This window comes from Aspergillus steynii (genome assembly GCF_002849105.1).
Source record: "Aspergillus steynii IBT 23096 chromosome Unknown P170scaffold_10, whole genome shotgun sequence".
In the NCBI taxonomy this organism is placed as follows: domain Eukaryota; kingdom Fungi; phylum Ascomycota; class Eurotiomycetes; order Eurotiales; family Aspergillaceae; genus Aspergillus; species Aspergillus steynii.
In genome coordinates this window covers 1,247,681-1,269,771 of record NW_020194407.1, presented here as the reverse complement: position 1 = coordinate 1,269,771, position 22,091 = coordinate 1,247,681, and the positions used below count along the sequence as shown (strand labels likewise).

The 22,091-nt window shown below is 54.1% G+C and overlaps 11 protein-coding genes across 11 annotated transcripts; 7 read left to right on the top strand and 4 right to left on the bottom strand.

Moving 5' to 3' along the window:
• Positions 1-22: 22 nt before the first annotated feature.
• Positions 23-1,312, top strand: P170DRAFT_369206 (Tm-1-like ATP-binding domain-containing protein; the record flags this gene model as incomplete). Its single annotated transcript, XM_024844897.1, has 1 exon — positions 23-1,312. The coding sequence occupies one exon, from the start codon at positions 23-25 to the stop codon at positions 1,310-1,312; it is 1,290 nt and encodes a 429-aa protein (XP_024699231.1).
• Positions 1,313-1,711: 399 nt separating this feature from the next.
• On the bottom strand, positions 1,712-3,298 carry P170DRAFT_368658 (adenosylhomocysteinase; the record flags this gene model as incomplete). The annotated part of the gene is made up of 5 exons (XM_024844873.1): positions 1,712-2,160; positions 2,229-2,830; positions 2,890-3,016; positions 3,068-3,200; positions 3,260-3,298. 5 exons carry the CDS (start codon positions 3,296-3,298, stop codon positions 1,712-1,714), a joined length of 1,350 nt encoding a protein of 449 aa, XP_024699230.1.
• P170DRAFT_65767 (uncharacterized protein) lies at positions 3,133-3,779 on the bottom strand. Its single transcript, XM_024855321.1, has 3 exons — positions 3,415-3,779; positions 3,260-3,332; positions 3,133-3,200 (listed from the first exon to the last, which is right to left on the bottom strand). Exons 1-2 carry the CDS (start codon positions 3,642-3,644, stop codon positions 3,308-3,310), a joined length of 255 nt encoding a protein of 84 aa, XP_024699229.1. The 5' UTR covers positions 3,645-3,779; the 3' UTR covers positions 3,133-3,200; positions 3,260-3,307.
• Positions 3,780-6,783: 3,004 nt separating this feature from the next.
• P170DRAFT_459476 (uncharacterized protein) lies at positions 6,784-7,983 on the top strand (the record flags this gene model as incomplete). The annotated part of the gene is made up of 1 exon (XM_024851871.1): positions 6,784-7,983. One exon carries the CDS (start codon positions 6,787-6,789, stop codon positions 7,981-7,983), a length of 1,197 nt encoding a protein of 398 aa, XP_024699228.1.
• Positions 7,984-8,117: 134 nt separating this feature from the next.
• P170DRAFT_514224 (Zn(II)2Cys6 transcription factor) lies at positions 8,118-9,845 on the bottom strand. Its single transcript, XM_024855191.1, has 3 exons — positions 9,743-9,845; positions 9,685-9,690; positions 8,118-9,624 (listed from the first exon to the last, which is right to left on the bottom strand). Exons 1-3 carry the CDS (start codon positions 9,802-9,804, stop codon positions 8,163-8,165), a joined length of 1,530 nt encoding a protein of 509 aa, XP_024699227.1. The 5' UTR covers positions 9,805-9,845; the 3' UTR covers positions 8,118-8,162.
• A 201-nt stretch (positions 9,846-10,046) lies between these two features.
• On the top strand, positions 10,047-11,485 carry P170DRAFT_418371 (NAD(P)/FAD-dependent oxidoreductase; the record flags this gene model as incomplete). The annotated part of the gene is given in 3 exon segments (XM_024847215.1): positions 10,047-10,337; positions 10,354-11,147; positions 11,200-11,485. 3 exon segments carry the CDS (start codon positions 10,047-10,049, stop codon positions 11,483-11,485), a joined length of 1,371 nt encoding a protein of 456 aa, XP_024699226.1.
• An 843-nt stretch (positions 11,486-12,328) lies between these two features.
• On the top strand, positions 12,329-13,294 carry P170DRAFT_514222 (Apq12 family protein). The gene is made up of 2 exons (XM_024855190.1): positions 12,329-12,443; positions 12,502-13,294. Exons 1-2 carry the CDS (start codon positions 12,428-12,430, stop codon positions 13,074-13,076), a joined length of 591 nt encoding a protein of 196 aa, XP_024699225.1. The 5' UTR covers positions 12,329-12,427; the 3' UTR covers positions 13,077-13,294.
• Positions 13,178-13,553, top strand: P170DRAFT_65457 (uncharacterized protein). The gene has a single exon (XM_024855320.1). It carries the CDS (start codon positions 13,278-13,280, stop codon positions 13,509-13,511), a length of 234 nt encoding a protein of 77 aa, XP_024699224.1. The 5' UTR covers positions 13,178-13,277; the 3' UTR covers positions 13,512-13,553.
• A 31-nt stretch (positions 13,554-13,584) lies between these two features.
• Positions 13,585-14,473, bottom strand: P170DRAFT_514221 (putative signal sequence-binding GTPase GPN3; the record flags this gene model as incomplete). The annotated part of the gene is made up of 1 exon (XM_024855189.1): positions 13,585-14,473. One exon carries the CDS (start codon positions 14,471-14,473, stop codon positions 13,595-13,597), a length of 879 nt encoding a protein of 292 aa, XP_024699223.1. The 3' UTR covers positions 13,585-13,594.
• A 201-nt stretch (positions 14,474-14,674) lies between these two features.
• P170DRAFT_441365 (S-adenosylmethionine synthetase) lies at positions 14,675-16,884 on the top strand. The gene is made up of 4 exons (XM_024850291.1): positions 14,675-15,068; positions 15,142-15,199; positions 15,313-15,340; positions 15,395-16,884. The coding sequence occupies exons 1-4, from the start codon at positions 14,989-14,991 to the stop codon at positions 16,393-16,395; spliced, it is 1,167 nt and encodes a 388-aa protein (XP_024699222.1). The 5' UTR covers positions 14,675-14,988; the 3' UTR covers positions 16,396-16,884.
• A 310-nt stretch (positions 16,885-17,194) lies between these two features.
• On the top strand, positions 17,195-20,396 carry P170DRAFT_393995 (uncharacterized protein). The gene is made up of 3 exons (XM_024846041.1): positions 17,195-17,424; positions 17,486-18,193; positions 18,241-20,396. Exons 1-3 carry the CDS (start codon positions 17,284-17,286, stop codon positions 20,149-20,151), a joined length of 2,760 nt encoding a protein of 919 aa, XP_024699221.1. The 5' UTR covers positions 17,195-17,283; the 3' UTR covers positions 20,152-20,396.
• The last annotated feature ends 1,695 nt before the right edge of the window (positions 20,397-22,091 follow it).

The window sequence follows — 22,091 nt, the reverse complement described above, 5'->3', positions numbered from 1 at the left end:
GCCCTACCATAAGCCATCCAAAATGCCCCAACCCACCATCCTCCTCATCGGCACCCTCGACTCCAAATCCCCCGAACTGCACTACACATGCCGGGAAATCGAGCGCCTGAACGCCTGCAAAGTGCTCATCCTGGACGTCGGACGCGCCCAATCCCCACCCCACAACAAAGATAACACCTTCGAAACGCTCACCCCGACGCTCCCGCCGTCCACACCGTCGCTGACCACCCTCCCGCGCGCCGAGTACATCACGACCATCACGCACGCGGCCATCGAATCAGCCACCCAGCTGTACCGCGACGGCCGGGTGGACGGGATGCTGGGGATCGGCGGGTCGTGCGGGACGAACATCGCGACGGCGATCATGCGGGAGGCGCTGCCGGTGGGGGTGCCGAAGCTGATGGTGTCGACGATGGCGAGCGGCGACGTGCGGCGGTTCGTCGAGGAGACGGACATCACGATGATGTACAGCGTGGTGGACATCGCGGGGACGAACACGATCCTGAACCGGATCCTGAGGAATGCGGCGGCGGCGATCAGTGGGATGGTGGGGAACACTGCTCCTACTGCTACTGCTACGGGTCAAGGCGCGGAGGCAGAGCAGGGGGAGAAGGAGAAGAAGAAGGTCCGGGTGGGCATCACGATGTTCGGGGTGACGACGCCGTGTGTGGATCGGGTGCGCGAGTACCTGGAGACGGACGGGGAGAACCGGTTCGAGGTCTACGTGTTTCATGCGACGGGGGCAGGAGGGAAGGCGATGGAGCGGCTGGTGAAGGAGAAGCAGCTGGACGCGGTGATCGACATGACCACGACGGAGGTGGTGGACGAGCTGGTGGGCGGCGTGCTGAGCGCCGGGGCGAGTCGACTGGAGGCCGCGGCGGAGGCGGGCATTCCGCAGCTGGTCAGCGTGGGAGCCTGCGATATGGTGAACTTCGGGCCCCGCGAGGAGCTGCCGGCCCAGTTTGCGGACCGGCACATCTACGAGCATAACCCGACGGTGACGATCGTGCGCACGACCGTCGAGGAGAACCGTCGCGTGGCGCAGTGGATCGCCGACAAGTTGAAGCGGGCAAAGCGGCCGGAGCGCGTGCAGGTGTTGCTGCCGACGGGCGGCGTCAGTCTGCTGGACACGCCCGGTCAACTCTTCCACGACCCGCAGGCAGACGAGATGCTCTTCTCGACGCTGGAGTCCGAGCTGAAGGGCACCGGCATCAGCGTCGTGCGAGACTCCCGCGCCATCAACGACAAGGACTTTGCCGTCACGGCAGCCCAGTCCTTCGTCCGGCTCATCTCCGACAGTCTCCCGGCATAGACACGACTCTCCGTATATACTAGTTCGTAGTCCTACATAGCGATGATAGCATAGAATGTCTTCATTCATGCACGACACCGGCCAGAGGCCCGGTCTAATATGTATCAGGTTATAGTAACATTAAAAAGAAAATCCCCAGCGGCACGCACAGTTGAATGCAAAATACTCCAGCCCATTTGCAACCAGAAAACCTAAGCCATTAGAAATGAAACCCCCGTATATGCCACTTTTGTGTATTGCCGTTGAAGGACAAATGCTTTTGAGTTCCAAGTTGATACAGAACTCGGTGTATGTTGATCGTAACATCGTCACATGTTGAAGAAAACAAGTCTAGGGATCAGGGTATACCAAACATCTTCAAACGAGAAAGGAGAACAGAAGGAAATCGTGCCGCTCCGCTTAGTAGCGGTAGTGCTCGGCCTTGAAGGGGCCGGTGACGTCCAGGGACAGGTAGTCGGCCTGCACGGGGGTGAGCTTGGTGAGCTCACCGTTGACGTGCTCCAGGTGGAGCAGAGCGACCTGCTCGTCGAGGACCTTGGGCAGGACGTAGACACCGACGGCCTTCTTGCCGGCGGAGCCGAACTCGACGTACTTCTGGCCGAAGGCAGCGTCCTCGGCCTTGAAGAGAGCGATCTGGGCCAGGACCTGGTTGGAGAAAGAGCAGGACATGACGAAGGAAGAGTGACCGGTGGCACAGCCAAGGTTGACCAGACGGCCCTCAGCCAGCAGGATGATGTTACGGCCGCTGGGCATGGTGAAGCGGTCAACCTGGGGCTTGATGTTCTGGACCGACTTGGCGTTGGCCTTGAGCCAGGCAACGTCGATCTCAATGTCGAAGTGACCAATGTCTGGATTCAGTTAGCATTTGAATTGCAGTTCAAAAGATAAAAAAAAATAAAAATGAGAATAAACGTACTGCAGACAATGGCGTCGTTGCGCATGGCCTCGAAGTGACGGCCCACGAGGATGTCACGGCAACCGGTGGTGGTGACGAAGATCTGGCCCTGAGAGGCAGCCTTGTCCATGGTGGTGACCTCGTAGCCCTGGACGGCGGCCTGGAGGGCGTTGATGGGGTCGATCTCGGTGACCAGGACGCGGGCGCCCATGCTGTGCAGAGCGGAGGCACAGCCCTTACCGACGTCACCGTAACCGGCAACAACGGCGATCTTACCGGCGATCATGACATCGGTGGCACGCTTGATACCGTCGATGAGAGACTCACGGCAGCCGTACAGGTTGTCGAACTTGGACTTGGTGACCGAGTCGTTGACGTTGATGGCGGGGACGAGCAGCTTGCCCTCCTTGAGCATACGGTAGAGGTGATGGACACCGGTGGTGGTCTCCTCGGACAGACCGAAGCAGTCCTTGAGCTGCTCGGGGTACTTGTCGTGGACAAGGGAGGTCAGGTCACCACCGTCGTCGAGGATCAGGTTGAGCTTCTTGCCATCCTTGAAGGACTTGAGCTGCTGCTCCAAGCACCAGGTGTACTCCTCGTCGGTCTCACCCTTCCAGGCGAAGCTGCACAATTTTATTAGTTCGGAGAGCAAGGCATCGGCGGGTGCAAGAGTCAGACTTACACAGGGACACCGGCGGCGGCAATGGCGGCGGCAGCGTGGTCCTGGGTGGAGAAGATGTTGCAGCTGGTCCAGGTAACCTCGGCACCGAGAGCAGTGAGGGTCTCGATGAGGACGGCGGTCTGGATGGCTAGACGGAGTTAGCGGAAAGGAATACTCGATCGGTTCGAGAATAACATACTCATGTGAAGACAACCGGCAATACGGGCACCCTTCAAGGGCTGGTCAGCGGCGTAACGGCTACGGATGGCCATCAGACCGGGCATCTCAATCTCGGCGAGCTCGATCTCACGGCGACCGAAGGCGGCCAGAGACTAGGCAAGTTAGCAATCTGAAGCCAGGGCATGCGTTCCGAGACTTGGGAGCCACCTACGATGTCGGCGACCTTGAACGTCTGAGCGGGGGCAGCCATGATGATTGTTTACAGCGGAGTGTAAAAGGAGAAACTAGATGGAAGTGGTTAGCAATGGGTGTCAATGATGCAGATCCAGAGAGGTCTGGATGGAAATCCCCGGACGGAGCACTCACTAGATGGGATGAAAGAGTAAGGGGGAGGGATGATGACCGAAGAGAAGAGCAGAGGAGCAGAAGAGGAGAAGAAAAGAAAAAGGTCGAGAGGGGCGGGGCCAAAAGAGGGAAAGGCGGGGCTTGCGTCGGTCGGCCCAACGTTGCGCCGATCTCCGGGCGCCAGTTGCCCTGGACAACCCAAAAGGGAAGGACCTTGAAGGCCGATGCAAGGGTGTCATCCGTGAGGTCATTGCCTACTGCGTTAGGGTATGGATCCCAGGTCCAGGGTGCGACTCCGTATACTCCCTATGGCTCAGGAACCCGTTTCCCCTCCGGAACCGAACTTTGGCTGACGAGTACTCCCCCTCCGTAAGCCTGCGAGGCTGCGATGCTGACCCGAATCCTTGCGGCTAATACGACAACCTGCATACACCCACAGAATCTACCAAGAAACCCTTGAAACACGCATTCAAACCCTCACGTCGATGCATCGGGCTCGACCAACCCCGCCTCGTAGATCAAATGCTGGCGTGCCCTGGAGCAACGTTAAACCAGGAAATGCGGTGGGTATTGGTAGTACTATAAGGCCGATAGGATCCCCAGTAGCATCTGTTATTTCGGTTGACACCCCAAACTTCGATATTTTCTTTCAACTCACGGGATCTCAAATATAGTCAATCAATTGACAGATTGGTGTATCCGAACGGAAAATGAAGTCATTTGTTCTATTTGGACTTTTCCTAGCCTCCTTCGTGGGTGCTTTGCCCGCACGCGACGTGATTCTAGCAAATGAGACCTCCTGTCAGACCGACGGAGGGGGTGAGCTTGGCAGTATTATCTGCAGAAACACTGTATGTGCCATTGGTTCCTGACCTTTCCCTCAATGCAGTGTTGACGGTGCTCCAGTGTATCCAACAAGGCCATGGCTGGACGGGCGGTTATTGCGACGATTACCAGTAGGTCCTGTTTTCTGCTTCAAGATATTAGCGCTCATATTTTTTAGAATATGTCACTGTACCTTTTAAACTTAAGGGTACATGTTACAGATCATGGTCGTTCGGTTGAAGCTGGGCTGTGAAATATATGTCCGACGCACCTAGTGTCCATTATTTCAGCCACAACTCTGGGGACTGAGTATAAACCTTTGAGCAAAGGTGAAAGCCAGAAACTCATGATGGAAAGTTTCCTGATATTAATAGGTTGGGTATAAGACAATTCTGGCGCGTCTTGTTTGTAATTGAGCGTGTCAAAATTACTCAATTCTCGTTGCTTGTTTATCTGGCGGGCCGGGTCTGATTCCATAAAGAGGGAGGATAGATCGGTTATTACAATACCACTTTTAATCTGCTAGTACATTTGGTAGTATCATCTTCAAATATTGTTCAAAATTCTGGAGAAGTTCGGATTGAAGAAACATAATGGGGAACTGGGAGAAATTACTTACCTCCAGCATCTCAGAATTTGCTCCCTAGGGCGCTCTGGAGTGAAAGTTTGAGCACTCTAGGGAATCAAAGAAGGCAGAAACCAAAGAACAGGAAGTAAGCTTGAGACAAGGACGATAGTGAAGAAGCTCAAAAGAGCCAATCTGGCCGATCTGCCCTTTTCGGCCAGCCAGCCACTTCGACCCTGATCGTAGACTTCCACTCCCAGGCCCACAATCAAGTAAGATATCTCTCATTCCACAACGGAACTTCAATTGCTCGAATTCCGATTAAGTAATCGAATGAAGAACAGGCATCTCTTAGGCGGCACAGACTGATGTCTGAGATTTACTTGGCGATGGCCAGGAACTATCTGTGCGCCGGTTCCAGGTGTACCATGGTAGTATTGGCGAACATTATATGTTAGTCAAAGGGATTGAAAATGCAATACAAAATGCTTGAATAGATTCTTATCTTTGGGGTCTAGAGCTTAGAATATACTAAGCTACAGCAGAAGATACTAGCCAAGTGCCCATCTATCACCCGAAATCGTATTCGTATATCCAACGTCCTCGATTCCCATTCCCTACATACTGTATTCCTGTGAAGTGAAAATACAGTTGCCTACGCAGTGAATATATTTTCCGCGGTCAACATCTGGCGTGGGGAAACTCCGTCTCCGTATTCGTGTGCACTGCCACCGATAAGGTGGATCTCCGTCAACGCTTGACAGATAATTCTAAACTTAGGCGCACGTTAAGTAAACAAGGCTGATTTTGCCTGCTGTTGCACTTTGAAACATTTCGTAGGGAAAGGAACCATGGAAGATATGTACACTCGGCCAGGTTTGATGTCGATCTTAGACTTGAAACCACCTTAGGGCATCTAAGCTCATGATAGCCAATATTTAGTGCCCACAATGTAACAAAGTGAGTTATATCCTGCAGTAGGCATGGAATACGAAAGAATTGACGAAAGAGGGAAGGTTTTCGGACCAAGTGACAGACGGATTCCTGGTTCTCGATGTCTTGTCTGCAAAGAAGATATGCCACAGAAGTATGATCCCTGCCAAGCATTTCTTTGTTCGCAGATTTCCGAATATTACATCTGCCTACTGCTCGCTTTAGACTCATGTCTGTGCATACGAAGATAGTGCCAACCCCAGGGCAAACCTAGTGGTCAACAAGTTACTGCTTAACCAATGTGGCGTGTTTAGCAAGATCTCTGCACGTCAAAGAGCTGTTCTTGGTTTACCATCGATCAATCGAGTTAGTATTTAGGCAGAGTCCCTTCTAGTATCGCCCGCTAGGGAGATAGAACTTGCAAAGTCTTCACGCTCCTGTGATCTAGGTCCACACTGCTCGACTCTCCTCATCTTCCTTGGATATTGTGCCATCTGACACAGGAGAATACAAGCAAATATCAAACTTCCCAGCCACAATGGATCAAGCAGTCCCGTTTAATTTGAACAACCCAATGAGCCTACCCCCTTCAAGCCAAATTCCGTTTAACTTGGTGATTCTTTGTGGTTCTTCTGCGCTAAGCATCTTGGATCGACAGATTCATACCCATTTAGGGTTTTCTCTACAGAACTTCCTTATTCGTAGACCCTAGAACAACATGAGACATCCTCGCTTTAGCCACTTACGTTTACAGGGATGGTTCTATCCTATGAACAGAACCCTCCCTTCATGAAGTCTCTGTATGGCTACCCCTTTTCCATCTCATGCCACGCCAAGGTCAACCCAGTCGAAATTTTGCGCAGGTGGGCCTACCAGACACTGCCATGGACCACCAGGCAAATACACAGGATGTTTACCCTAAAGGATCCACAGTGCAGGCACATTCGAAGCCGTAGTTGACCACGATGTAGGATATATGCCTACTGACAGCAGAAAGACTTATATACCAACCCTTCCAGCGCGTTGAGCAGCCAATTTAACAAGCAGAACTCATATCAACCCAGCAAGTCATGTCTCTACCAATCCTCCTCTTCTCCATCATCTACCTGTACCTAACAGGGTCCATATTCTTCGATATAGCCCACTACCTCCTGCACCAATGGAGCACCTCGCAATGGAAACTCCTCCGAGCCCTCTCCCACTGCCACCAATACCACCACCTCTACTACAACCGCTCCCTGAACTTCAACGCCCGCTACCGCCTCCAAAACGCCTGGATCGCCCTCCCCCTCGAAATGGCCTGCCAGATCCTCGGCAGCATCCTCGGCAGGGTCCTCATCCAGGGGTTCCTAGCGGACAACACCCTCGACAATAAACCCCTCTACCTCATCACCATCATCCAGATCATCCGCACCCTCGTCGTCATCGCCATGAGCGGCCATGACTCGAACCACATCGCCTACGACACCGTGCCCAAAGACCCGCACGCCGTCCTCGTAGGCCCCCAATTCCACGCCCTCCACCACGTCCACCCAGACCGGTACATGAGCTCGATGGTGAAGCTCTTCGACTGGATCGCCGGCACAGCATACTTCCTACGCAACAAGCGCGTCGTGATCACAGGCGGCTCGGGGGCGTTTGGACAAGCGATCGAGGCCAGACTGCACGGGGAGGGGGTGCACAGTGTACAAAAGCTGCGATACGGACGGGACTGGACACATGGCGACTTCTCTCGAACCACACCCATGCTCGAGCAGGCGGATATTCTGGTCCTTGCGCACGGCAGCAAGGGCGCTGACGCTATGGTTGCGAACTGCACATCCAGCATGCATATCGCTCGACGGTTCATAGACTTGAAGACGAAGGCAGCGGGAGAGCGGAAGACACTCACGCTCCCGGAAATATGGTACGTGGGCAGTGAGATCGAGGTGCACCCAGCGTGGGGGATACCGAGTCTGCAGCGCTATTCTGCCTCGAAGCGGGCGTTTGTGCCGTTTGCGCGGGCGCTATATGACGACCCGCGCGTGGTGTATCGACATATCGTCCCTGCGGCGTTTGAGTCTAAGATGGGGAGGGCGATTGTGTCGCCGGAGTGGGCGGCTGGCGTGGCGATGTGGTGGATTCGGAGGGGAGCGATGTATGTTCCGGTGACGTATACGGGGTTGGCGTTTTTGAATTTTTTCAAGTTTTTGTATTGTGTTCGTCCGAGTTGGGACGGGGGAGATGAAAAGGAGAGATTGGGGGATGCGTTTGAGGAGCGCTCTTGAAGTATATAACTTGGTTTGTTGGAAGAAAAGCTGTTCACTGTTTCATATGGAATGATACTTTGTTAGAGTGATTTATTGTCCCTTCCAGGAGCGAGTCTTATATTTAGCGTCGATGTAAACAACATTTGTAACCTCTAGCTACAGAATTCTCAATATAAAAACCCTTCAATTATTCAAATCTAAATTATCGTATAGCCCGAAGTCGCTTCCGTATCTAACGGTATATAAGTAGTCAGAACCTCAGTGTCTGAATCAAGCGGCCGTCGAAGAAAATGCATTATAATCCGTCTGTTCTCCTCTTGGATATCGGCTGAAAGCTTCCGGATGCGTCGATGCTCCGGCACACACACACTAAGCTCTTCCCCTGGCTCCACGACCAGGTCCTGTTCTTCAATATCAATGATGCGTTGCGCGCACAGCCCCGAATATTGATCACGCCAGATGCCATGATAAAAAGGAGACCGGAACATCAAGCTGACAGCTCTGCGTCGGATTCGGGAGTGGCGGCAGCGCGACGCAACGAGGAACATGGGTGGCGTGATACCGAGATCGAAACTGAATAGTAAACTAAATTGCTGGGAGGCATTTGCCCAGATTTCGGTGATCTGCTCGGCTAGGTCGACGATTGCTTCGAACTGCGGGATGTACTGGTCAAACACGCTTTCCCGCTGGGTGCCGTATGTGGTGGTAATGATGAGAAAAACGTGATGGTAGAGTTCTAAGAGCTTGCGGACACAGGTCTGGAGAGCGGAGGATTCCGTGGCAAAAGTTGAGGCGTCCAGGGCATTTTTCCACTGTTGGAGGATGAGGATAGGGCTAATACAAGGCCGTTGGGGGGTTGTGATCGGGTCGTTTTCAAGGGTGGAGAAAGCGTAGTTCATAGCGCGGTCGAAGTCCTTCCGTGCGAGATCCAGCGACGAATAAGAGGACAGGATGGTAGGAGGTGGTAGAGAGGATGGCACCCCGGTGCTATTAAGGGTATGCCGGGAGTCCATGCAAAGGGCGAACTGGACACGCAGACGCTGCAAGATGGGGGTGATCCTCTCATTCATCAGCTCGAGCGTGAGTCGGGAATAACCCTTGAGTTGGGTATAGCTGTTAGTATTCGACCTCCACCAGTGAATGAGTTTGAGTCCAGCTGTTAGGTGCAAAACACAGGCAGCGTCGCCACTGCGAAGCTGTTCGAAGCAGATGAAAAGAATGCAGAGAATCATCATCAAATCCGGGTTCGACACCATATTGGGGGCCTCCACCCTCAGCAACTTTATCGCTCGCGTATAGTATTTCAGCGCAAGTACTTGTGCGGAAGCTCTAGCAGCCCTCGGGGAGCTGCGGACCATTGGACACGCCATGCTAGGCTCAAGACTCTCGTGCAGAGAGGCCAGGGCTGTGATTGCATGCTTCACGGAGTCTTCGTTTTGGCCGAGTTGGAAAAAGACCGGAACCCAATCATCCGCGTCCTGCTGGCCCAGGATCCTGGGAACCGTCCGGGATCGGAAAAAAGCGAATGCTCTCCGTTCTTCGTCGCTCAAGGCATTCTGAGAAGAGACGGACGGAGGGACAACGCGGTAGCCCTCGCAGATCTGCTGGGTGGCGATGCACCGCAGACAGGCCGGCTTTCGCTCATCACACTTGACGTGTCTAGCAGGATCTGATCGTTAGTCTTCCGGGATGCATCCATAGCAGCCTTTCAAGTCATACCGAGATCTGAAGAATCCTACGTTAGCGTGGTGATGCAAGGATGCCCGAATGAACTCACTTGCAGGTCAGGCAGCCCGTCCGAGCCTTTCGACGGGAGACCGTTGATTTTACCGGCTTCATGCCCCTGCGATCTGGAGAGTTACGTCAAGAAAACCCAGTGGATATGCCTCGATCGTGATATGGGACGGAGTAGGAATGTCGAGGATGGTCGAAGGCGGGCGAAAAGCGGGTCGTCAAGCGAAGGGCGTGGCGATCCCGTTCCATGGTTCCTTATTTACCCCATGCTCCCCCATACATGGTTAAAAATGACTATAGTATATAGATTTGCCATTTTGAACAGACTCAATATTTAATATCAAAATATGTCCCAAACTCCATCTAAAATCCTCATTGTTGGCGCAGGCGTACTCGGCCTCAGCACCGCATTGGCCCTTGTCCAGCGTCCTAAATATTCCCAGTCCAACATCACTGTCTTGGACGCTGCATCTGAGATCCCCAACAGCGTCGCAGCGTCCGTGGATACGAGCCGCGTATTGCGCGCCGACTACGCTCTGAAAGCGTACACGAAACTCGTCTCTGAGTCACAGACACTGTGGGGAGACCAGTCCGTCGATGGCTGGGGCGGAGAGGGACGATACCACGACGCAAAACTAGTTACTGACAGCCCAGCCAGGCACTCAGGGCCATGTGGATGGCTATCTGGAAGAGAGTCTGGAGAACGCCAAAGACCTGGCCAGGTCCGGAGACTACGCAGTCGACCTCCGGGGCCTGCGCGAACTGCCGCATCGAGAAGCCATCGCACATGCTACCCTCACCGGCGGAGCCAGTGGCGACTTTGGCTACTACAATGAACGATGTGGCTGGGCAGATGCTGAGAAGTGTGTGCGATATGCGATCAGAACTCTGCAGCGCCGGGGTGGAGATCGGGTTAGCATCAAGACCAACGCCGGAGTACGCAAACTGCTTTATGCGCCAGCTGACGGGGCTGAATCCACCCGATGTACCGGCATCGAGCTACACGATGGTTCTCATGTCTTCGCAGACCTGGTAATTCTTGCGGCCGGTGCATGGACACCGTCTCTCGTCGATCTTGAAGGGAGAGCAGCGGCCACTGGCCAGGTTCTCGCATACTTACCTATAACTGAGCATGAGCAAAGAACCATGGGGTCTGTGCCTATTTATTTCAACGTCAGCCGCGGAATGTTTATGGTGCCTCCGCATAACAGGGAGCTTAAGGTAGGCCGGCATGGCTTTGGATATCAAAACCCCATGAAGGTGTCCATCCCAATTCCAAACCCGGGAGGAGACCTTCAATTCGTCGAGAAGATGGTCAGCGTGCCACGAACTGACCTCCCCATCCCACTCGAGGCAGAAAAGGCCTGCAAAGAATTTCTAGTCGAATTGTTCCCGGATTGGAGGAATCGGCAATTCTCCAAAACGCGCGTCTGCTGGTATTGCGATACGTAGGCTGAGCCCACTGACCTTTGCATCGATCTCAGAACTGATACAATCTAGACCGACCGGTGATTTTATCATTGATTACTATCCTCGAGCTACCGGACTGTTTCTTGCTACCGGCGACAGTGGGCATGCTTTCAAAATACTCCCGATTATTGGAGAGAAGGTGGTGGATGCCATTGATGGCAACCTCGAGCCGGAATATCGGGAGCTATGGAAATGGAAGACTAATGCACCAGGAACCTTTCAGGGAACGAATGATGGCACAAGGGGAGGCAGAAGGGATATGATTCTGCAAACTGAGGCCCGGACTCCAACCCAGCCCCGGGAGACTCATCTATAGGACTGTAGTTTCCCTTCATAACCTATTCACATCCGGTAAACTTTCCATATGGTCATCAGTCTGGCTTTTTTCACATCGTTAAACTTTCTTGTACTGCCATATTAAGCACTTACCTAGATGTTAATCAGCCTTCTCTGTTCCGACATAGCTGTACAAAGCCATTTGAGGTCCTCAACAGAAAATCCCCCGTTCGTTTTACCCTTTCATGCTCGCGCGTTATCGATTTTATTACTGACCTGTTATTCCAAGATGTTGATATCATGTTGGAACACCCAGCGCCCACGGAACATGTCAAGCGTGCCCTGGCGGACAATCACCCAGATCGATTCTTATACGACGCGCCAGTGCTCTACGCTCTCGTTGGTGGCCACCAAGTGCAGGCCAAACCTCGGTCGCACGGAAATGGAGGGGAGCGCCCTGCAACCGCAAAATCAAACCCCATGACCACAAAAGTGGCACTCATCAAGAATGGAAAACGGAATCTGTGATATCATAGCTTTGTGTGCCAGATAAGAAATTTTGAGGACCTCTGTCCGCGTGTTGCGGGGGGCAGAGGCGTGCGAGTATTAGAGCCCATACAATTTCTGTTATTTTCAGGTCTGCACAGTCCCAACAGGTCATGTAAAATGTGTGGTAGGCTTTTCCTTCTACATTCGTAAAATAAACTTCACATTCAATACATCATCATTTAATTCCATCCTTCTGTCGGAGAATCCCTCCATACTCATTCTATACTCCGGCAGTGGAGGAATGATCGACGCGGACCCGCTGTTTGACTGGTTTGTCCCGACGCGCTTTGTTCTTTTCACATGAAATCCTCTTTGACCATCTGTCAGTCTCCCGCTATAAAGCTTCGCCTATAAGATCCACCCATCTTAGACATATACCTCTTACCACCTACTCTTACAGACATCCCCACTATATTACTTGCATACCAGATCCATGGCGTCCCTTCCGAGTAAGTCGTGATCGATCCCCCAGCCCTCCCGCCCACTAACCACCACCACCAACAACAGCATCCCTCGTTTCCTTCATCCAAGAAAAACTCTCTTCGATGCCTCACTCCGACGCCGTCTACTCCCACCTCCAGCCCCTCCTCGACAACGAGCTCGTCCGCTCCTCCTACCAAAAAATCATCGCCTCCTCAGCCACCGCTCACCTCGAGCACGCCCGCTCCACCTACCTCGATCCCTGCATCGACCACCTCCGCGCCTCCTACCTCGACCCGTTCATCATCCAGCCGCTCGCGAACCTCCTCACCAACATGCCCGACCTCCTCTCCGTCTTTGTCCTCCTCCTGGCGCTCTTCATCTCGCTGAAGGTGCTGGACTACGGCCGTCGCCTGGTGATGTTCTGGGTGACGTTGGCCCTGCGCTTGGTCTACTGGGGGTTTATTATCGGGGCGGGCGTGTATGTTTATAACGCGGGGTTGGAAAAGGCCGCGCAGGACCTCGGCTGGTTTTATGGGCTGGTGAAGGGGGGTGTGGAGAGCTTTCAGAATGGTGCGCAGGGGCAGGGGCAGGCTCAGTCGTCGGCGTCGACGGGTGGTTACGGTGGGTATTCTTACGGGGATAGCCAGGTTCGGGGGTGATTTTTTCTGGGCTCTGGTTTCTGGCACCGTTTTGTTTTATGGCAAGGGGGAGGGGTTTGGTTTTGGGGTTGCATGAATGTACGCAGTAGACTTGGTTTTGTCGCTTGAGCGATCGGGTTCAGCATTATTATTTTTTTTTTCACTTGTTGTTCTATCCTGCATTGGTATAGTTTTGTTTTGATATTGTTACGATGATCACGCATGAATGCTTCATTATTGTATTTTTGTCTATTCCTATCGTCGCTAATCGTCATGGATGATCATATCATCGTATCGCTCGGTTACATCCGACCGGCTGGACGTTTTCGTTCTCCGGTTGCATCCGCAGTCTGCGTCGAACGTTTCACTCGGTTCATTCCCCTTGCAGAACCGAGAATTCTGCGTGGGTATCGCAGTCATCGACTGGTATTCTGGCGGTCTAGCTGCCGCCCCTGAAAACAGGGGTAGTCGATCGCGGTGCGGCCGGATATGGGTTTGATGTCGGTCAAAAATGGTGTGGGTCGATTTTATCGGGCAAATCACATGTCCGCATCCTCGTAGTTCACATCTTGCGCATCCTGAGGCTCGCGCGGCTCCTGAGCGTCGTGGTACTGGATCGCATCGTCGATATGGCTCAGCACGGCCGCGACGCTGTCCTCCTCCTGCACATCCAGCTGCAGGAACGAGACCATGCTGAAGTCATCGATGAGCTGTGCGACCGCGCGATTGAGCTGGTTGAACGAGCCCCCGCTCATCAGCGCGTCCTTGGACATTGGGTTGGCGACCGCCGCCGGGCTGTCGTCGTTGTCGTCCTGCAGCAGCTGGACGTCGACGTTGGTGAAGCGCCGCAGCTCCTTGCGACTCACCATGTCCCGGACCTGGTCCATCTTCGTCAGGATGTTCACGTGGGGCATCTCGAGCATCAGCATGGCGGACATGGCGCTCAACGTGCCGGCAAAGAACTTGGCCTTGTCCACGACGAAGGTGCTCTCGAGGAGATACGCCGCGCACATGTTGACGTTCAGCGGACCTGCGCGCGACAGGAACTGCACCAGCGACGGCAGCAGCGGAACGTGCGTATAGAGTTCGATCTGGCCAGGCATGTCGAAGATGATCAGATACTCCTCGCTGAGCGGATCCAGTGCCTCCGAGATGAAATCTAGATTCTGCAGCAAGAACTCGAAGCAGTAGATGAGGCCGCCGTTAGGGCCGAGGCCCATCTCTTCCATGACATCTTCTAGCGTGATCAGCTCGCGGATGTCCAGGTCGGGCTCGTAGCTGAAGGTTTCCGCGGCGGGGTCGAGGTTCACGTAGAAGCAGCTCCGGCGGGTATTTTGAAGATGCTGGATCATGGCATTGCAGAAGGTGGTTTTGCCGGCGCCTGCCGGGCCCATCACCAACACGCCGAACTTGGACATGGTGATATGATGAGGTGAGGTGAGATGAGGGGCGAAGGATGGAGGGGCACAGTCAGACGGAGCAGACGGAGCAGACGGAGCAGATGTCGGGTCCGAGCAGGGTGAGGCGTGAGACAGGGATCAGCACGAGGAGTGCAGGAGCAGGTCAGATCAGGACCGGATCAGGACCGGAGCGCAAGGAGGATAAGCGGATGGATTGCGAATTCCGTAATCATCGGTCATGAATCAATGAAAGCGACGAAAACCCGCCGGTGATATTTTCTGCCCGCCGCGACCGCCGGAGCGATGGCGCGATCGGAAGGACGTTCTTACGGCTTTTCCCCTCTTCTTTTTCTCTCCCCCTCTTCTTCTTCTCGCTCCTCCCTTTCTTCTATCCACTTTTTCTCTCTTTCTCTCCACCCGCTCGGTCTATCTTCTTTCTTTCCCCCCTCTGCTTCTCTCTCTCTCATCTCTCCTCTTCTCACTCCGCTCAATTCTTCCTTTTCTCCCTCTCTTCTCCTCTTCTATCTTTCACAATGGGTAGCGTCGCTCAGAAGCCCGGAACTTTCCTGTTCACCTCCGAGTCGGTCGGAGAGGGTCACCCCGATAAGATTGCGTGCGTTCCCTCGCTGCGGATCTTTTTTCTGTTCTTTCTCTTGCTTTACGAATGTCTGGCTAACATCCCACAGCGATCAGGTTTCGGATGCCATCCTCGATGCCTGTCTCGCCGAGGACCCCTTGTCGAAGGTAGGCACAGATTGTTCCCCTCCAATCTTTGGTTCCGCAGCCCCGTAATCGCTTCTGATTGGGCCGGCCCATTTCCGCACGAAATTTTCGGCGATTAACAGAATTGATATTAGGTCGCCTGTGAGACCGCCACCAAGACTGGTATGCTCGCTCCTAATTCTCCCCGTAATGCAACATGCTAATAATGTTCCTCAGGTATGATCATGGTCTTCGGTGAAATCACCACCAAGGCCAACCTCGACTACCAGAAGGTCATCCGTAATGCCATCAAGGACATCGGCTACGATGCCTCCGAGAAGGGCTTCGACTACAAGACCTGCAACGTCTTGGTTGCCATTGAGCAGCAGTCTCCTGATATCGCTCAGGGTCTTCACTACGAGGAGGCTCTCGAGAAGCTCGGTGCCGGTGACCAGGGTATCATGTTCGGCTATGCCACCGACGAGACCCCTGAGCTCCTGCCCCTGACCATCCTCCTCTCCCACAAGCTGAACCACGCTATGAAGGTGGCCCGTAACGATGGCTCCATCCCCTGGCTCCGTCCCGACACCAAGACCCAGGTCACCATCGAGTACGCCCACGACAACGGTGCCGTCAAGCCCCAGCGCGTGGACACCGTCGTCGTCTCCGCCCAGCACAGCGACGACGTGAGCACCGAGGAGCTCCGCGCTGTCATCAAGGAGAAGATCATCAAGAAGGTCATCCCCGCCGAGCTGCTGGACGACCGCACTGTCTACCACATCCAGCCCTCCGGCCGCTTCGTCATCGGTGGTCCCCAGGGTGATGCCGGTCTGACCGGCCGTAAGATCATCGTCGACACCTACGGTGGCTGGGGTGCCCACGGTGGTGGTGCTTTCTCCGGAAAGGACTACTCCAAGGTCGACCGTTCGGCCGCCTACGTTGCCCGTTGGGTCGCCAAGTCCCTGGTCAACGCCGGCCTTGCCCGCCGTGCTCTGGTCCAGCTCTCCTACGCCATTGGTGTTGCCGAGCCCCTGTCCGTCTTCGTCGAGACCTACGGCACCTCCTCCAAGAGCTCCGAGGAGCTGGTCCAGATCATCCGCAACAACTTCGACCTCCGTCCCGGTGTCATCGTTAAGGAGCTGGACCTGGCCAAGCCCATCTACAACGAGACCGCCAAGAACGGTCACTTCACCAACCAGAGCTTCTCCTGGGAGAAGCCCAAGGCTCTCAAGTTCTAAGTGCCGCTCGTTTCTTAGAACTGTGACGTGCTTTGTCTGTGACACCTTCATTTCTTTTTACGAATGTGATGATTTTGCTTTGTTTTCAACAACTCAAAGCACGAGCATAGACATGTGAAAAAGCTTCTTATTCGGAATGTTTGTTTAATATTTGCATGGTCGCCCACGGGCGACGGGTTCGGCGAGGATAAATTCAACATGATACCACTTTCATCTGTTGGGAGGGAAGTTTTGGCGTTTGATCTTTTTCAGGGAGCGACAGTCTTCAACACACGGCCTCCTCAGGCTTTGATCTTATACTGGACCGGGGAGTGCCACCTGCCCACATCTTTTCCCCGTGGGCGGAGGGCACTTCCACCAGGAAGCTGCCGAGACACCTTTGTCGCAAGCTGTGCTTGGGATTGGGTGTCTGGCGGAGGAGGTAACATTTCCATGACGCGAGTTTGGCTTGCATCATGGGCGTGCTAATCTAAACATTAGCATATAGAGTAATGAATATAACATCATCGATGTCACTGATCTGTCAGTAAACGGAGTAATCCGAGAGACTGTAAATCGAATCGTTTGAAAATTCCGGCATTGATTGCTTGTATGTAGAATTACGGCTGTTGAGATAATTTATCAAATTCTCCAGGGTTTCTTTCAACTCTTTCAGTTGAATACCGTCTGTTGTGAAAATGAATCGATGACTGAAACCATTCCAATTCCCAGACGCGTGACGCCAAGACTCCGGACCGCGTCTCGACTCCGATTTCATCAACACCACATCTTATCTTCCCTTAGTTCAATTCTACTCGGAGACTCTCTATCTACGTCTCTATCCAAACCCCCCATCTCTTCTTTCCTTGCATCCTCTAGAAGCACGATGTATGATTAAACACCGCCTCCATGGCCTCTCGCGGATCCCTCAGCGTTCTCGAATCCACCACCCCTCTATCCCACTCCTTCCACGCTGCCCGCCCGCTAATTCGAAAGCGCAAAACATGCCACACGGCTGTGGAGTGGGCGAACCAGACGATCAACATCCGGGTAAGTCCCTCCAGCGTGCCCTGTCTAACTGGTTATACCCTACGTACTGATCCGCATACAGGCCCACGCCGCATCCCTATCCGATGAGCCCTTCGTCCTCGAACCGATCGCCGTGGTCCCGCGTTCTCGACTGCCCTTCTCGTGGCTCGAGCCGCCCTCTGCCCTCTCGCCCATCCAGCCGGGCAGTCTCTTCGTCGCCGACATCCCGGTCCTGGAGCCCGGTTCTCCGCGAGACCCGCCGGTGCTGGCGGTGCGGCTGCTCAGCGACGGCGGCATCTACGTCGTCGAGAGGGTGAAGGCGGGGATCTATGCGCTTTCGAAGCTCGCCCGGGACGTCGGGGAGGGCGATATCTTCGTCGCGGTGAAGGGATGGAGTCCCTCGGCCTTGGAGGAAGAGGCGGGGCCCGTGGCGAACGGCGCGGGGGAGTGGTGGGAGCTGGCGAGGATTGAAGATCCGGTCCTGGAGCCCGAGTTCTCGACGAAGCGGGCGAAATTCGACGTTTCGGTTGTGTTTGGCGTCGCGGGCGTTGCGGACACCGCAGATGCGCGGATGAAGGACATTTCGCCGCGGGATTCGACGGAAAGTCGCGCGCAGTCGCTGGCGCCGCCTCGGAGGAGCTCGAGTTCCGATGCTCAGGTGCAGATGTTTGGGTCCATCGATGCGGTGGTGTCGGGGGCTGAGGAGGCTAGGCCCGATGCTCTGCAGTCGCCGCAGGAGCTACTAGATAATCTGAGGGAGCAGTACCTGCAAGCTCTCTATGTGTCTAAGGTTGGTTCTGGTTTCCCTACTGGGTATACTTTTGCTGATTGTTCTAGACCTCTGTGGCATATTTCGCCAAGGGACCGCTGACTCGGTGCCGCGCCGGCTTTCAGTCCCCTGATTCTGAGTCGGCAACTCCCGCGGATCTCATTAATTTCTATCAAGAGGCTATTTTGACTGCCAAGAAGATGGATCTGAAATACCGAGAGACCCTACCGACCACTATCCAGGATGCTATGCTGGCTATTTCTGACGAGGAACCCGGTCGAAAGAAGAAGGGCAAGAGTAGGAAGGAGAAGATGGGGAAGAATGGCCTCTACCCCGGAGAAGACCGATTCGTCCGGCAATGGTGGAGGGACCGCGCCATGGCCGACATGGGTGCGACGATTGAACTGTCGCGCGAAGCAGAGGTGAAGAAGAACGTTGCCGATCTGCGAATGCGCGAGACTCAACTACAGATCCTCCTTATTTTGGAGACGATGGCTCTAGAAGCTGCCGCCGCAGTCGCTGCCGAAGCAAAGAAGCCGGAGGAAAGTGGTGGCGAACCTACGGACAAGTCACCGAAGAAGAAGACGAAGAAGTTGCAAGAGTTGAAGGTCATGCTCGAGCTGCATCTGGACCGATTGTGCATCTGGCATGCCGTCAACTTCGAAGATACTGGCGTGTCCGAAACCGCCAAGGCAAGCGGCGTTTCTGGAAAAAAGGTCGAGAGCGATGCGGTTCGTGATTTCTGTACGGAGGTGATCATCCCCTTCTACGCTTCTCGTATACCGGACAAGTGCAAGGCCATCACGCGGAAACTAGGTGTCTCGGGTGTCATGCCATCTTCATCCTCTTCGAAGCAGTCTCAGACGAAGAAGACGCCCCAGGATCCGGAGCCTGGAGCAGCCGAGCGAAAGCCACAGAAGCATCCTCGTCGCTCGTTCCAGCGAGTGCTGACGGACAGTCAAACCACGTCACAAGCGCACCCACCGTCGCTGAATCGGTCCAACACTGCGCCTTCCAATCCTAACGCGAAGAGTGATTCTATCGACCCTCCCCTACCTAGTCTCAGCACCAGCGTGCGTGGTGGCATCCAGAAGGCCAAGCGGGTGGAGAACCGCGAGGTTGATCTGATCGCCGTGGCCCGGCAGCACGAGACCAAACTGAAGAAGGTGCAGTTGCTCGTGGACCAGAAAAAGGAGCTCGACGCAGCCATCCACACTCTCCGCAAGCCCAACCGCGAGCTAGTGGCCAAGGATATCGCCGAGGACGCCGACAAGAGACGAACCGGCGGCAGCGGCCGGAAGCCCAAGAACCCGGTGCGGAATCCGCTGGGACAGGGCGTGCAGGTGGCCGCCACGCCCAAGGGAGGTCGCAAGAAGGACGCGGTGATCGGCATGCCTCCTCTGCCACGAAGCCTCACGCGATCATCTACCCAACCGAAGGGCTCTTCTGCAGCCCTATTCGGCGGCGACGGATCGCCGCGACGCAACTCCAGCAGTGGCGCCGTGCGGCCCAATCTCTTTTCGGGTACCCCGATGTCCAGAAACCCGGGGATCATCCACGACACGCCGTCACGCCGTCCAGCCCAGCCAGTTGGCTCCTACGACGACGGCGTCACCAGCATCGGCGAGTCGCCCAGTATCTCCAAGAACCTCTTCCGTATTCCTCAACGGCCTGCGCCTCGTTCCGCGACCACGGACATGCTCGCCCCCTCCACGCCAGTGTCCTCCCGACACGTGGACGCATATCATGATCAACCACACCACCCCGGCCCCAAATCGTCCATGGTCATGGAGACACCACCGAAGAAGGGTCCCGCGGGGCCCGTGATCCAGGAAACGCCTCCCCCTGCAAAGATCTTCAGCACCCCGGTGAAGGGGGGCTCTTCTGCACTCAGGGTCCCAGCGGCGACCGGGCCGCCAGTTACGCCGGAAAAGTCGATCTACGAGCAGTTGGGGTGGGACGATGAGATGGATTTGTAGTTGATTATTGATTTCTTGTTTTGCTTAGCGGGCGTTATGGTGCATGTCAGACGGTGTATGTGTGGTACTCCGTAGGTTGGATGATTTATGACTAGTCTAGATAGATGTATATAGATCAATAATTGGTTCAGTGAATATGCTGCAGTAATCCCAGTACTAGACTGAATAAACACGAGAGACCCAACAACGAAGACGTTGTTTACCTCGGTAACCTTATACGGTGTACATCTACATAGTTAGTTACCTAGTAGCTGTCCGCTACCGTGGCACCACCAACTTTCTTTCGACACTTAGGAGTATTCCGGGATCTTAAAAGACACCACCACGTTATCGCCAAAACCACACCCAGTTAGAGAGTAAGCCAGAAAGTAAGCCAGAGTAAGCCACAAGGAAAACCAGATTAGTAAGAACCACCTCACCTCGTCTCGCCTCCACCGCCCAAGACAGTGAGTGAGGCAAGTAAGTCAGCGGATAGCAAAAAGGAAGGTAACCCGACCGACGCATCCCGTGACGGTGGCTAAACCTGCCGAGAAGAGAAGTCTCGCCTCGTCTTGTTTTGTCCAACGCATCGCTCATCCTCATCCTTCCACTAGAACTATTCGCCGGAAATACTAGTTCTAGGAATTAGTTACTTGCGTACTAGCTCAGCTGCTAACCGCTTCCCCGGACCAGGCACAACCTCCGAAATCCGGAGCGAATCTGAATCTGTCTGAGTCGGATTCATAAACGTTTCGTTTCTATTTCGGTTTCCGATATCCGTTCGCTGTAATAGTGTCTACGGAATGATTTATAACCTCGGCATTGCAGACTTCCTCCGTAGTCTTCGTACTCCGTATTCCATAAACATTCCTTCCCTCGGCGACAATGGATCACGATCACGAGAGACTGAAAGTCGGCGATCGACCGAGTCCGGAGTCCGGAGTATGGATTCCAGAGCGTGAGTGAGTGAGTAATCGCCGGAAAAAGAAACAACTGTGGAGCACCACTACCAGACTTGGGGATATGGATATGGATCACGATTGGGGGAAGAACTGGACGTACTTATTGGGCTTTTTTTGATTTTTCCCCGTCCTCCCCGTCCCCAACTCCGTTGGTTGGGTTGGGTCCATTATTAAGGAATGGGTCAGGCAGGTCGATCCTGCATAGTTTGTCTGGCTTTATTTGCCACATGACTGTACTCACTCTGTAGTCTGTATCCGTACTCCGGAGGGCTTACGGAGTGTGTCGGCTCTATAAGCGGTGATCGTCGATGTCTTCCGGTCCACAGCCCACAGCCCTCGGAGTACGTGGTCTGGTTACTCATCCTCAGTCTCATATGTATGGGTATCATACCAACATAGCCTCGCTGGTGTTAGTTTTTCCGGATATCCACCTCCCTCTCTGTTTCCCCGTTTACGGAGCGGACGGGGTAGCCTTAGGCATTGCATTGCAATCGTACCGAATTCGACTCCGTAGTAAGTATCATAATCACGACCACGATCCTTTCGCCCTGTGGAGTTCTTGCACTACTCTCCGTACGGAGTAAAAATAAGCCTAGGAGTCGGTAAGTAGCAATAGTAGCAGTAACTAAGCCGACTACGAAAGCCCTATCCCCTACCCTACCCTACCCCTGACCCTAACACTCCAATCCACCCCCTATCCCGACCCAACCCTGATCCTTGTCCTTGCCACATACATATACTCCGTACAAGGGAGAGGGACAAGGGACAGACAGGGTGCAGCTGCAGGGTGGTAAACTACTGCAACGGCGCTTATGAAGGATGTACGGTGGGTAGGGTTGGTTGTCTGCAGGCATCCTTGCTTGGGAAAGACGGAGTCCAATCTCATGTTTATACTCCGCTGGACTGCATGCTGTATGTATGGCCAGTGTTGGGTTGGTCACATGGAAGACCTCCTGCGTCTGCGGACTGCGGACTGCGTGTGGGAGTAGAGGATCGGCG